Source organism: Vulpes vulpes, chromosome 3, assembly GCF_048418805.1.
Source record: "Vulpes vulpes isolate BD-2025 chromosome 3, VulVul3, whole genome shotgun sequence".
NCBI lineage: Eukaryota > Metazoa > Chordata > Mammalia > Carnivora > Canidae > Vulpes > Vulpes vulpes.
Genome location: NC_132782.1, coordinates 6,957,634 through 6,972,402, shown reverse-complemented (window position 1 = coordinate 6,972,402; position 14,769 = coordinate 6,957,634). Strand labels below are relative to the sequence as shown.

General features: G+C 45.8%; 1 protein-coding gene across 14 annotated transcripts in view; it reads left to right on the top strand.

Annotated features, from left to right (window-relative positions):
* RBMS1 (RNA binding motif single stranded interacting protein 1) overlaps positions 1-14,769 on the top strand; it is a 213,492-nt gene that overhangs the window by 79,672 nt on the left and 119,051 nt on the right. For 5 of the 14 annotated variants that reach the window (XM_072751710.1, XM_072751704.1, XM_072751707.1 and 2 more), the window contains exon 1: positions 3,538-3,721. The exons of 6 other annotated variants lie outside the window; for them this stretch is intronic. In XM_072751710.1, the coding sequence (XP_072607811.1) occupies positions 3,653-3,721 (69 nt within the window). In that variant the 5' untranslated portion in view covers positions 3,538-3,652. Of the gene's footprint in view, positions 1-3,325; positions 3,722-14,769 lie in introns of those variants that run through there. 3 more of the 14 variants (XM_072751709.1, XM_072751703.1, XM_072751711.1) reach the window with 2 other exon arrangements.

The following is a 14,769-nucleotide window of genomic DNA, read 5'->3' as shown; positions in this document are numbered from 1 at the left end:
AGTTTGGCACTTCTGTTGGGGTGCTGTATATATACTTCAGACAATCTGCGAGGAGTCCAGGACTCGGAGAGGTTAACTAACTTGCCCTAAGCCATGTGGCTAGTAAGTGAGAAGCTGAAATGTGGAGCCAGATCTGTTCGGCTATTTAAATTTTGTTCCTTGGATTGTGAAATCCAGATTCACTTAAGCCATCTGAAGAAGGGAGGTGGGGTAAAGCATACACATGGAGGGGCCGTTGGAAGCCAAAGCCGCTCCAGGGACTGCTGCTCCCTTCATCATCTGACGGCCAAGTGCTCACCCGCTCCTGGCATCTGCTTTACTCTTTGCTTGCTGCCAGTCAGCTTCCTGTTTACTCATAGTTTCTGCTTCTTCATAACCTTGGCTTGCATATGGTTTTGGCTTTTTGTGGCCTCAACTCTACCCCCTGGCATTGTTGCAGTTTCTGCCCCTTTCCTAACTAGTTCAGCTCTTGGAGTTTTCTGAATCAGATTCCCAAGGGTGAGACTCTGATTGGCTCTGCTTATTATTATTATTATTTTTCTAACCCAAACCATGTCATAGGTCACTTGGCCTGTCTCCGGATTGGCTGCTTTTGGGTCACATTCCCATAACTTTACCCACCAACTGAGCTGGAGGTGCAGGGTGTTGTAGGACTACCTGGACAGCAAAGTCTCAGTTTCCCTTTCAGGAGAAGGAGCATTTTATAGGACAGATTCCAAAGCCCTAATTCTTCGCATGATAACTTGCAGTTTCTCTGGAATGTTTCCTTGCTTTGTCTGTCTTAAAACAAATTTGTTTCAAAGGTCAATAAACTTTCCCAGACGAATCTCACTAGGATCTATCCCTGTAATCGTTTACAACCAAGCACTTGTGAATATCTATAACTGATTATATATGCACACATGATTTCACATTTCTGTTATTTCTCTTAGGTTGGAACCGTTTGGACTTTAGTGACTTCATTACATTTTATAGTCTTTGAGGCTGTCTTTGCCTTTCTTTATACTGCTTTGTGTAAGAGCATAGTATACCTACCTAAGCCTGAAACTTTTGAATCCTGGATGGTAGACATTGTCTTTAAAAATATATGCCTTGTGTTTTCTCCTTGTATGTCATTCATCATTATAGAACGCTACATATTTTTTTGATCTTTAGATATCCTTTTTATTCTTAAAAAGTCTTTTTAATATTATTTATATTTAATAAGAATATGAATGTATTCTTAGTATACTCAGTATAAAGTATTTTTAGTATATTTTAGTATTCTAATTTAAATATTATTATCATTGAAATTTTCCCTTATTCCTGTACAGCTGTTGCAGGGTATCAAATCAAGTCTTAGTATTCTAAATTTTTTTTTTTTAAATTTATGATAGTCACACAGAGAGAGAGAGAGAGAGAGAGAGAGAGAGAGAGAGAGGCAGCGGGAGAAGCAGGCTCCATGCACCGGGAGCCCGACGACGTGGGACTCGATCCCGGATCTCCAGGATCACGCCCTGGGCCAAAGGCAGGCGCCAAACCGCTGCGCCACCCAGGGATCCCAAGTCTTAGTATTCTAGAATAGCACAACATCAAAAGTATTATGAACTTAGAGGAGAGCTGTAGAACAATTAATCTGTGCTGTTCCTTGTGGTTTAGATTGTAGTTTCCTAAGGGACCAGTCTTGAAGACTGAGGTTGTACTTGGAATTTTTTCCACAGATGATAGGTCTGAACTGCCAAGGCATTAATTTCTCAGGAAAGGGTACCTATGGCTTGAACAGTTCTACTTAACACCTTGTATTTTATACTTGTGGTTGATAACTTGTAGTAAAGCGCCCTAGTGACAGCAGATAGCAAAGTGGCAGCCGAAACAATTGTAAATCCATGGACTGGTAGGAAATAGTTGTAGCATATATATAATAGCAGCATGCAACTGAATGTCAATTGGACTGTTTATTTAAATCACTTTAAAAGACAGATACGTTTCTGCGAATTTTATTCCAGCAAGTTCGTACTTGTCCACGGTGTACCTAGTACTGTGCCTAGAATAAGTTCCTTTGCTGCTGCTGCTTTTTGCTTTCAATGGAAAGAATTAGGAATTACGTATATTTTGTGTATATTTTGCTGTTTTTAAATAGGTGAAACTTGCTAGTTTTCATGACTTTTGCTGGAGAATGTTGGGCGCATTTTGGAATATGGAGGTGACTCACTTAGTCACCAGCAGGTTATCGGAGATGAACATTCTCCGTTCTTTGCTGCTGGAAAACCCTTTGAATAGATACAGCTTTTTAATTTAAGTTTACTATTATTATTATTATTTTTTTTTTAGTAATCTCTACACCCAACATGGGGCTCAAACTCACAACCCTGAGATCAAATAGCCACAGCTTCCCTAGAAGACCCTAGGGGACACTTTGTTTTCCTTATGGCAGCTGGAGGTGGAGTGTCTTCACTTCTGAGAGGAGTTAGGATTTTTCCTGGTCAGGGCAGAGGGCTGCCTCCAAGGTGTTAGAGGCTGGGCCGGGGCCAGGGGAAGAACTGCTGTGATGGTCCCCGTAACACAGCTGGGCAGGCCAGCGGGAGGGATGGCAGGCCTGCCTCAGTGGCCCCCCGGGGCCCTGGGCTCTGCCTGTAGGACTTGCTGTGGAGCCTTCTGCGAGCTTCTGGGCTTCATACAGCAGCTTGAAAGTGATCAAGCAAAGGGGGCATCTGGAGGCGCCCTCCGAGGTTTCAACTGGGGAACAAAGGCGGCTGCTTCCTCCCTTTGTCCCCTTTTGGCAGTTTCTGTGCGCCTTCCGCAGAGCACGTTTGGTGGCATCGAACGATTAGCAGAGGAGGGCTGCACCCCTGCAGTGTAGGGGGAGGCTTACCAGCCCACCCGTGGCCGCTGGGGAGCCCCGCTCGTGGAGCCTGGGGGCAGGCTGGCCAGCTCCGGCCTGGCAGCCAAGTCGGAACTTTCCCGAGTTCTCGCCCCGGGGAGCTGGGGCGCGTGGGCCCCGTTTCCCGAGGTTAAAGTGTCAGCGTTGTGACGGGGGAAGGTGGGCTCGCCGAGGTCTGCCGGAGCTGCTCTGCGGGCCGGTGGTCGGGGGGGCGGGGGCGCTCCGGGGACCCCGGCGTGGCCTGCGGGGCGCGGGGCGGGGCGCGGGGCGCGGGGCGGGGCTGCGGCGCGGCGCCGGGGGCGGGCGGGGAGGCGCGGGCGGGCCTGGGCGCGGCGCGGCGCGGCGCGGGGCGGGGGGTCGGGGGGGCGCGGGGAGGCGGGGGGCGCGGGGCGGGGCGGGGCGGGGCGGGGCGCGGCGCTCTCGGGGCGGGGCGCGGCCGCCTCCCCGCCCCTCCCCGCCCCCCGCCCCTCCCCGCCCTCCCCGCCCGCTCCCTCCCCGGCCGGCGCGCTCTCGGGGCGGTGGTTGCGGCCGCGGGAGGAGGGACGCGGCGGCGCTGCTCGTCGGCGGCGAGCTCCCGTCCATGGCACGCAGGGCGGCGGCCGCCCGAGCTGCCCTCCCGCCGCCCGCCGCCGCGCCGCGCTCGTAGGCGAGTCCCGAGGCCGAGGGCGGAGGAGGAGCGGCCGAGCTGCAGCCCCCGCCGGCCGCCGCCGCGCGGCGAGAGGGAGTTCCCCGAGTTCCTGCGCCCTCCCCCTCCGGCGAGGCTGCCCCGCGCCCGCCGCCGCCGCCGCCGCGATGATCTTCCCCAGCAGCAGCGGGAACCCCGGGGGCAGCAGCAGCTGCAGGACGCCCTACCGCAAGCAGGTGAGGCGGCCGCCCGGCCCGACGCCGCGGCCCCGGGCGCAGGCTGGGCGGCGACCTTGCTCGGGGGCGGCGGCCCGCGGGGACGGCCGGGCGGGGAGCGCGGCGGGGGAGCCGGGGGAGCCGGGGGGGCCGGGGGAGCCGGAGGAGCCCGGGGGAGCCGGAGGAGCCCGGGGGAGCCCGGTGCTCGCAGGCTGCGCGGGGCGGGGCGCGGGGGCTGCCGCAGCCCCGCAACAAGTTTGGGGTCCCCCCCCCCCCGACCTTTGTGTGCGGACGATGCGATCGCCGGCTGCGCTCGACCTGGACCGACCTGCCCGCCGCTCGGCGCACCCGGAAGACCCGCCGTGCCCGGCCGCGCACCCCACCCCCCCCGCATATATATTAAAAGAGAGAGAGAAGGGGGGGGGGCAGACGAAACAGGAACTTCTGTCACTTTCTCAAGGTTTTCAGTTTTCAGAAGCACAGGGAAGCCCTCTGACATCCTAGTTGCACGGCGACCTGGAGAAGCCTGAGTCATACGCGTGCCTTTCCCTGTTCAGTGCCGTTTCATACATTTTTTAGCAGATTGAACTCCAGAGGCACTTTGGTGGTGAGAGCGAAATCCCCTGCCGGGAGGCGCGGAGCTCGGAGCCTATAGTTTCGGCCTTTTTTTTTTTTTTTTTTTTTTTTTTTCATCTTTGTTTTTAAAAGAAGGTTACTGAAGCCATGTTGTGATAGATCTCGCAGAGCCCGTCAGCAGCAGCAGCAGCAGCCACAGGACCTGGCTCTAAATTATGTAAAAAATGTGCAGGTCTGTTTGGAAAAGGTTAAACTGATTTAGAGGTCAGCGGCAAGATGCTTGTTGAGAAAACAAAAACACGATCGCAGATATTTTTCTTCCACGGCAGATCCCTTGTCTGCATCCTTAGCCACGGAGACAAATCAATTAAGTTATTATCCCAATAATGATACAAGCGGACTCGGCCCTTCCATGCAGACCGTAGCTCTGTGAGGATCGTGACAGATGACAGTGATGCCCGGTGGCTTTCCCAAAGACATCCACCGGCTTATTGATTATATTTAGTCCTTTTCGTTCTCAAAGTCATTTGATGGGGGGGGTATGTCTTAGCATAAGCATATCCGAGAGTAGGGCTAATTCGGTCAAACAGTGACAGTGTCAGAAAGTATTGCTTTCTGGCCCTTGGTTCTTTTACTTGTTAGCTTTCCCTTGAAAAGGCAGTAAACACACCCTGGTCTGTGTGCCTTTGCTGGCCAAGTCAGTGCAACTTTTAGCTGGCTTAAGAAAAAAAGCTCTTTTTTTTTTTTTTTTTTCTTTTTCCCATGGGTTGGGGAAATCTGCGTTTCTGGCTTCTCTGCCAAAATTGTCTAGATTTTAAACCAGGCATCTCTAAACTCACTTCCTATGGCCTCATTTAAAATAAATGCCCTCGGATCCAACACACTTACATCAACTTCATCAGTGATGCCCATTTACAATAAATATTCTTCTCCTGAACCCTCCTCTTCCACCCACCTCTCTCTACCTGAAAAGATGGCTAATTATGTAAAGGCCTTGTGTATTCATTTATTTGTTGTCAAAACCCGGCGGGGTGTTAGCTCTGAAATGGGGAAAAGGCTCTGAGGGCGAGGCCCTTTTGCTGTGAGGGGCTGGAGGTTTTGTGTGTGGAGGGGGACAGCCTGCTGGTCTGGAGCACGCTGATAAGATGCTCTTCTTTTCACTGGGCTCTCCTTAGATTCAGAGACTAAAAGGGCTGACTGAATCAGAAAAACAAACAGACTTTCTTTTTTCTATAGGCAAAGAAAGAAATGAATGTGTAGGCATTATACTGACACAAGACCCCGGGTACCAGTGGTATTTGAGTCAAAGGCTTCTTTTGTTAGTATTTAGCCATTCACTGGGAAAGCACACTTCCAGCGTGGGGACCTGGTTACCATGAGTGACTTTGTGATCTCATCCTGGCTTAGTCTGAACGGGAAGTCTAATTAATGCTTTCTAGAAGATTTGGTGATACTAAGCTTGCACCTTTCGGTTCATATTAATTTGTTCATTTTGATGAAAGAATAGGTAAACTTTAGGTGTATAATGTGATTTGATTTTAATCTACAAATCTATAAGCCGCTCTTAGAGCTGATTGCAGATAATTTGCCTGAAGGAAAAACTGAGTGTGAGGAATACCTAAAAGTCACCTTTGGAGGAAGGAGATTCCTGTTTTTTTACGGATATGTATTCCTAGTAGCTAACCGTCACTGAGCGCCTTACTTACTGCCTACTGGTCCATGTTCTAAGTGCTTTAGATGGATTGACTAATTTTAGTCATCTGGACAGTCCTGTGAGACAGGTGATAAGATCTCCTTTCCTTTTCAGAAAACTAGGCCTAGGTGAAGTCACTTGCCCAGTCTGTACAACCCAAAGTGCGGAGCCGGGATTTGGACCCTGGGAGTTAAGCTCTTAAAACTATCACAGTTGCAGCTAGCTGCCTGCTTACATGCACATCTCAACGGAAACTCGTTCGGACCTCATCCGCATCACTGCCCATTGTCCTTCTCTTCTCCAAAGTCTAGTCTAGGGATTCCTCTACCTTCTGAGGAGTTTTTTGTTTTGTTTTGTTTGGTTTGGTTTTTTTGTGAAGGGAGAGGGTGGAGGTTGTGAGATTGGAAGTGAAGGTGAAATAAACGGATGATACGGATGATGGGTTTGTGATATTTGAAAGCCAAAGTATTGCTTCAGTAGATGATTGTAGACTCTTTTTTTTTTTTTTTTTTAAGACTTTGTGTTTTACATGCTTAAGAGTCAGCCAGTTGCAGTTAAAGCAGAGGTAGGTGGTGCCTGCCCCCCTTCTGCCCCTGCACAACGTATGTCCAGGGCATCAAAGAGCACTGATCTCTGGCATCATCTTGTATAAACAGGATTTTCCTGCATCACAGGCCTGTGAGCACATTAGAAATACACCTGCTTGGCTCAGGTCAAAGTGAGACACTTTTGAGTGAGGTGATAACCCAGTAGGCAGTATCTAGACAAAGATTGTTTGTTCAAGCCTCAGTGGAGAAGTATGTGCATCCTATTATTGTTGACCGTGACTTTCAAATGCATGGTACTGCTTAAGCATAAACCGGTCTGAGTGTGTGAAAACACCCCTCCAACCGAAACAGAAACCATTTATCAGGACTTCTGTAGTTATGAACATATTTTATTGTGTTTCAAAAGAAGAAAAATGCTTTAAGTACAGAAAACAAATATTTCCATTTTTCTTTGAATTATTTTATTAGCCTCTTTTTTCCATGCTTTCTGACGTCCATTTTAGAACTGCTTTCTCTGGGCACTTGACTCAGTTATGTCATATAATTTGGTTTTTACAAATTGTGGCATGTAGCAATTCCTTTCTTGCTCTATGCCCTAGTGGTTTGCAGTGGGGCCTTTTCTGGTACAGGAGTGAATGCAAGAATTTTCGGGTGTGTGTGTGCGCCTGCGCCTGTGTCTGCCTTTTTCTTTACAAATGATATTGCCAGCTAATAGCTGTACTTGTTAAATGTTGCTAACTTTTGATGAGTGAAGTACTTATCTCCCCAGTTTAAGTAGATTTACATAGTTTGCTGCTTTCTTAAAGATTAACTGGGTGTAGCTGCACGTGAAGAATCCCACAGTGATTCAGTGTTTGGCCTTGTTGGAGGATGACATACAAAGCTGTTGATTAATCCTCTTCAAGCACTTTCTGTTCACAGCAATTGATGTGTAGTAGATTGGGTTTTGTTAAGTTTGAAGATTAAAGTTGTGCCTAGAAATATTTAAATGAACACTATGAGCTACTCCCAATTTGTTGTTTTTAGACCAAGGTAAGCATACTCAGGCCACAGAGACTGGGAGTTTAGGGGAGGTAACAGAAAACTAAATTGGTCTGCATAAGTAAGGTCGTATTGTTTTTTGTTTTGTTTTGTTTTTTGTTTTTTTGCATGAAGCTATCTCAGTGTGTTGGTGAGTGAGTAGTGTTTATGAATTAAGGAACGGTACTTTAAATATGTAGCCGTGGCCACTTGAAAAGTATAGAATTCCCCATCTGCGATCATCCCCTTTTTCTTGCTGGGTAACCCTTTTGGCAAACTCACTCCATTTTCTGTAGTGCACTTCAGGTTTTGAGCACATTTCTAGTTTTTGTTCTTTCTTCCTTTTTGAGGCTGCTGTCAGCTGGGCTCACCCCATATTGGCAGTCCTTTCCAAGCCCGTTCTTGGTGGTGGGGCCAGGGGCCGGGGGAATCCGTTCTGCCCAGGTTTCTGAGAACGTATCTCTAAAGCAGTCCACCAAAAATAAGTATTTAAAGACACATGGATTATATTCTCTCCCAACCTCAAGTATATTTCATCTTCACAACATCCATATAAAGGAGAGAAGAGAGAAGGGTCAGGAACTTTGAGGCCGCGAATTTAAATGGCCTAGTTGGTGAAAGCTAGGTCTCTGACATCAAGGGTTGGGTCTGCTACCAGGAAAAAGAGAAGGAAGAGCAGCTAAGAACAGCTGGAGCTTCGCTACACTTCCCTTTACTTGGCCTCCCGAAGACATGTGGCACACAGAGCGTCCCAGATTGCAGCTTTGGGAAGCGTAGCTCGGTAATTTATTAGTGTTTTTTGTTTGTTTCATAAAGGCCTTTACTCTAGGGTTGTCAGGTAACATGCAGGATGCCAAGTTAAATTTGAAATTCAGATAAGCAGTGAATAATGCTTTATATAGGTACGTCCCAAATACCGCGTGCTACTGTATAATTTTTATTCGCTCAGTCCAGCAACCCCATCTCCCAGGAACCCAGTTTGCTTTCTAAAACTAGTTATAAAAAAAAATCATAATTATAAACCGTCTTTTTCCTGCTTCTTCCACTAACATACTGCCTCCTGGTATATACCTTGAACCCTGATAATGCAGATTTCACACTAGCTTCTTTTAACCTTCACTCAAGCTAATTGAAAGACCCTGACTTAGGTTTGGCCTCTACCACTTACTTGCATGCTTTCCACTAACCTGCTGGAACCTTGTTTTTTTTTTTTTTAAGGAAAGACAATAGTGCCCATTGCACAGGGTTGTTGCTGGCAGTCCTTCTGAGATGCTACTATTATTAATGTCCCCACAGAGCAAGCAACAGTGGGTGGTCCTGGGAGGCTCTGTGTGATCCTGGGAGACCTTGACACAGCCTGAGAGTGGACTATGTTTAGAATGTGAGGGCAGCCTCCGGATGGGTTAAGGCCCTGGAGCTGGAAGATGAGACTCTTAACCCCTGGAAGAGAGAGAGAAAGGAAGAACCAGAAAGTAGAAAAGTGTGTTCCACCATATTTCAAAACAATTATTCTTGTATCAGGCTCTTATTAACAGAGATTGCCTTCTCTTTGGGGAAAGAGCCTTTCTCAGTCCTCTCTGTTTTACGCAAACATATGCTCGGAGAAGGAAAAAAAAGAGCGTTGATCACTCTTACCGATGAGAATTTCTACCTTTTAATTTGCTTGAAAACAGACAGATTTGATTATTAGTGTAGATGCATGATGATTTCCTGAATTCTTTCCTTTGTCTTGTTTGTATATTTGGTTTTCAAAGGCGCCGTCTTTGCATTACTCAGGAAAAATAAACATTACTATTATTATTATTTTTGTTCTTGGACATCTGTAGGTGTTTGTTGGGTGTTTGTTTCTTAATCTCGCATCTGTAGAGAATGCTTTGCTTCACACATTCTAAAAGCTTAGTAAATTTTGAAATAGGATAGACAGGCCATGAGGAAGGAAGCAAGCTTTTTCTGGAGTAAAGACAGGTGAAAAAATTCAGTGGAACAACCCGAATTCTGTGTTCAAGAAATGAATCAATATAGCTGTTGTTAGCACTTAGTAAGTGGCAGCAGTGACAACAAAACTTGGTGTGATACAGAGTGCTACCCTAATAAATAGAATTGTATTTTGATTCTACTTACTTAAGCGTACGGAATTTCAAAACAGTGTAGTGTAAACTAGGGAAGATTGTACTTGTTAATTGTGCATACACTACAGTATCAAAAATGCATTTTAAAAAAAGGACTGGAGGAAAATTGCCAAAATATTAACAAATATTTTCCTCTGTTGGTAGGTAGAATCACGAGTGACTTATTTTTAGGGATTGTTTACATTTTTTTCGACCTTCCAGTCTTTCTTGCTTCCCACAACAAATATATAGTTCTTTGGTTGTCAAGATCAAAATGAAGTGAAAAAATTTAGAAAATCATATTATTTTAATGTCTAAAAATTGTGAACATTCAAGAAATTTGTGTCATTGAGAATTTCAGCAAGTAGCACTTAGGCACCACTTGTTTCTGTGCCTGAGCTTGGAGATGTCCTTTCCTGTTCTTTATGACTTTCTATTCTTAATACTGTCTTTTTTGGAAATCACCTATTGCTGATGGATGGTTTTAATACTTATGAACTTAGTATTTTCCTATTTTATTCAAGACCAAACAGGTCTTCTATGTTTTGATGTTTTAAAACCTGTTTTTAAGACATTTTGGGGGATACCAGTTTATATCTACATGAGTCAGTAGGGGGAAATTGTAGCTCTGTATGTGAAATTTCATATTCTGGATTACTTTGCAAGAAAGTAGCTATCCTAAATACTAAAGAATCGACCACTATTGTCTCTGTTTTCGTCTGCCTCAGAGCTGCACTTAAATATAGCTGTCTGATGGACAGATAAATCCCCCCCCCCCCCCGTTTAATTTCCACATTAGATGTGAAAAACGGACACTGTTCTACTACTTATGTCGGAATCCTTTGGATTTATTTTTTTATGAATACTCATGACTATCTTCATGGCAGACTTCCTTTTCAGTGTTAGCTTTTTGAAAGGGCAGTGGAGTGGGAGGTGTGGCTTCTTTACAGGCGTCTTTAATTTATAATGGAACATGAGGTTTCTGTAAGAAAGACACTGTACAGATAATGTCAGCACTTTAGAAGCCGTTGTTGCTGTGTAACCCAGGGGGATTTTCAGTCCATCAGGGGAGTTTTGGATGCAGCTGAGGCTACAAGGCGAGGGAGAGGAGGAGAGAGCCTGGGGGAGGAAGGAAGAGGTGGGGGCAGAGAGCGCGAGGAAGGAAAGCAGTGTTGCCCTGTTGGGTTCTTACTGTGCTGTTAGCTGATGCGTCACTTTACAAAATCTGCTAAAGTCTCATTGTTTTCACTGCTGCGTATGTAGGTTGGGCGCAGATACGCAGCTTCATGTTTGGGACTCGCTCAGGTTATTCCGCTGCATTTTTTCCTTCGTGTCATTCCCATCACCTAGACTTTCCTTTCAGCTCTAAGACAAGATCTGTCTCTCCCTCCCTCAGGGAACTGCCTAAAAATGGCCCTTTTGGAAGACCATTTATGATCAAACCAGTCCTACCCAGTGAAAGATTCTAGAAATGACTTTGTCTTTACTTTCTCTCTCTGTATTCTCACTTTTGTAGGTCAGATGCATCAGACCAACAGTGGATATGTTCTTCTGTTTAACTGAAAGTTTAACAGACTCCAAAACATTGAATAAAATAGTTACTGAGTGTGTGACATAAGTTAGGTGGTTTTGGGAACAGCCATCCTGTAGGAAGTAAGCTGGTGGCCTGCAGTAAGTCTGGGATACACTGTCGCTCATCAGAGGGGAGGCTGGGCAGGGAAATCACTAAGCTAGCTCTTAAAACAGCTGTGAGATAGGACCCAAAATAAGGCAGTTAAATTGTGGATAAGAGGAACAACCCAATTTTATAGACATTTGAGTACGTAAAGCCTCTAAAATAGTATGTAAAATGTTGCACATATTGGCTCTTTCCTGGGGAGAGGCTCCCAGCTTTCACCAGCCAGTGTGCCAACGGGATCTGTGTCTTCCAAAAGACTTTATGACCACATGTGGAAGGAGATGGAGGACTTAAAGATGATGCCAGATTTCTACCTCAGGAGATGGGATCGTTGGTTACATCATGGAAGGTGACATTTCAGGCAGAAGGGATATTACAGCAAAGATTTGAAGATAGAAAGCATGGGCTTTATTAGGGGGAAGAGTGAGTAATGCAGGTTAGCTAGACTGTAGGGTAGAGACGTTGGAGGGCAGCGGGGATTAGGGCCCAGCTTGCTCAAATGGCTGGATAAGGGAACCCGAGTGTAGAAGGTGGTGCCCAGTTGAAATAAAGCTGTAAAAGGAGTAACGGCAGTGCAGATGTATTAGAGGAGATGGATTTAAGATCCTACACAAAGCATTGACAAGATTTGACTGATGACTGGATGGAGGGCGGGGGTGGGGGGTGGGGAGGGTTGGTGGTTAGTAAAAGAGTGTCCTAGGTTTCTAGTTTTAGATGACTAGGGAAATGAAAAGTTAGCACAGCCTTGCTTGTTCTGGGTTCAGCCGCAAGGAGATCTGATACAGGGATTTTCTACATTTTTTATGTGTTAAAATAAACTGGGGGGAGGGGGTGCTAAATTCTGATGCTCAGTGTTCAGACACCAGGGATGCAAAAGGCCCTTCCATATGCAAGTCGGTCTCATTAGGAAAGAGTCGTCCAGCCTGCAGGGCTAGTAGTGCCCACAGCACGAACCACTGTCAGAACTCACTTTGCATCTAGCAGATGGTTATAAACATTTTTTTTTACTGCTTCCTTGGGGTTGCCCTAAAATCAGTATAGAGGCTCTGTCACATGGGTGCATGGATTTTCATGTTTGGCCTGGATCCCCACATTCTTTGGAGTGGAGCACTTACACAACAAATCTTTTTCTTGGTAGTACATGTCATCTAAACGATGTGGTCGTCTATACTCTCTCTAGAGTGTAACAAGTGGATTCGTTTTGTTAAAAGATCACCCAGTTCAACAGGAGTATGGAAGTTGGGTGGGTAGGGTTGGAGAGTATTCATCCTCCCACACTAAAAATTTCTGCGGAAAGGCAGTGAGCTTGGTTTGGCCATTTTCACCTGGCTACATGAACCACACATTACTACCCTTCCCAGGCAGAACTGGAGCTGCGGGTACCACGCTCGGAGCCTTTGGAAACCTGGGAGTTGGAGCATTGGGAATAGGTTGAACTATTCCAGAGGAAGAGATAATGTGTCGTAAAGAGGCCGAGGGAAAGACAGGTTCTTTAGTGGGAAGGAGGAAGATGAGCCTTTGGTCAAGGGAAGGGGGAAGAAATGGCAAAATGTGGGGGAAGTGCAGAGTGTCACAGAAGCCCAAGAAGAACAAAACTTCAAGAAAACATGGTCAGCACTGCTACATGCTTCCTGGAGATCAGGAGAGACAAAGGCTGAGTAAAGGCTATTGGAAGAATCCATTGGGAGGTCTTTGAAAGCCTTTGAAACAGGAGTTTCAATAGAGTAGTATGTGTGTGGTGGGGCAGGGAAGGGGGAAAGGCGGGTATATGGGTCATAGAAAGCACATTCCAGAGGATTTAAGGAGGGAATCAGTCAGGAGGGGTGTGTCTTTAAAGAAATCAGGTGTCTGAAGGAGAGTCTCTTCGGACAGCCTTGAGGCAAGATTATGTTAGTATCTGACTATGGACATAGGGTAGAACAAGGTAATAGAAAACAGAAGGAATAGTTGGAAATAGGCCTTTATTTTAAGAAAGACTGAGGCAGTTAGTCTTACAGGAAGGGGAGCTCAGTGAGTTTCTGTCAGTGATACTGAAAGGAGGAGGACGGTTATGCTAGGAACATCAGGGAGAAGTAGGAAGAGCAGAGAAGCTCAGTCTCTTGAAAGTTTACATTTCAGTAAAGAGGCTAGGTCATCTTTAAAAACTGGAAAAAAAAAACAAAAAAACAAAACCCAAACGGGGGAGGGTTGTAATTCTAGGCTTAAAGAACATGACAAAAGATTTGGAATAATTGCTTTTGGGAGTTTGGTAAGGATTCAAATTGAGATGGATAAAAAGATGACTGAGCAATGGTGAGGGCCGCTGGGACTTCAGTGGTCTCAATTGACAGGATATTTTGACTCTTTTCCAGCAATAAATGGAGGGAGAGAATCTGGGTAAAGAGGGTTTGGTATTGTTAAGATGAATAAGTGTAAAGATTGAGTCTCCTTGTTAGGAAGGTTGAGGAGACAGGTGAAATGAAGAGGGAGAATGAACTTTGGGAACAGGGAAGGGCATGCAGGTTATGAGAAGATAAAGAGAAGTCTCTGGGAGTGAGGAAAGGAGAAATGTGAGAGGAAAATCCTGGTTCAATATCTTGAAAGTGGAATATTTCCAGGATGTTACCTTGTAGGGAGGACTGCTTGGAGGACTCTGAGATCCTGGGCATGTGTCTGGCATGCAGTAAATGCTCAGGTGGTTGTACTTGTGAAGATGTGGCTCTTGTATAATTTATACCTCCCTATCTCTACTGTTATAGGATTTGGGTGAATCAAATCATATTTCATACAGACTTCAATGAACCATGAACCACAAACCAAAATAAAACACTAATTTTTTTTAACTGAACCGTAAGTCCAACTTAAGTTTTAAAACACAGTGTCAACCTATTTCAAAGCATCTGAAGTTGTTTTTAAAGAAAAAAAGGTGGAACTATGTGTGTATCTCAACTCCATCACTTAATGGTTTCCCTCCCTCCTTCCCTCTCTCCCTTCCTTAATTATGTTTTCTTCTGCTCTTTAGGAAGTACTAGTGCCCAAACTTCGATTGTCTCCACTTCAGAGCAGAACTTGGGATGGATTTCTAGCTTTATCAGTGCTACCTTCCTCATCATCACCACTTTGTTAAGACGACCCCTCCGGGAGCCTTTGCACACTGTTCCAGAGACACCTGTTTGTCTCTCTCTACCTCTGGTTCTGTTTAGTATTTTAGCATCTGAACTATCTTTTCTAATTCTCCTCAGAAAACATGTAGCTCGGGGAAGGGAAGGGGCTAACATTTGCTGAGCACTGTGCACTGGGCACAAGGCTGGCCTCTCTTATATTTCATCGTCTCTCTTCTGCAACACCCCTGTGAGATATTTCCTCTTCTTCTTTCATAGTTGCAGACAGTTTGTTGTTCTCTCCAAATCCCAAAGATAATGGATACAGAGCCTGGATTTTTACCCAGCTTCTAGGCCTTCTGTCTC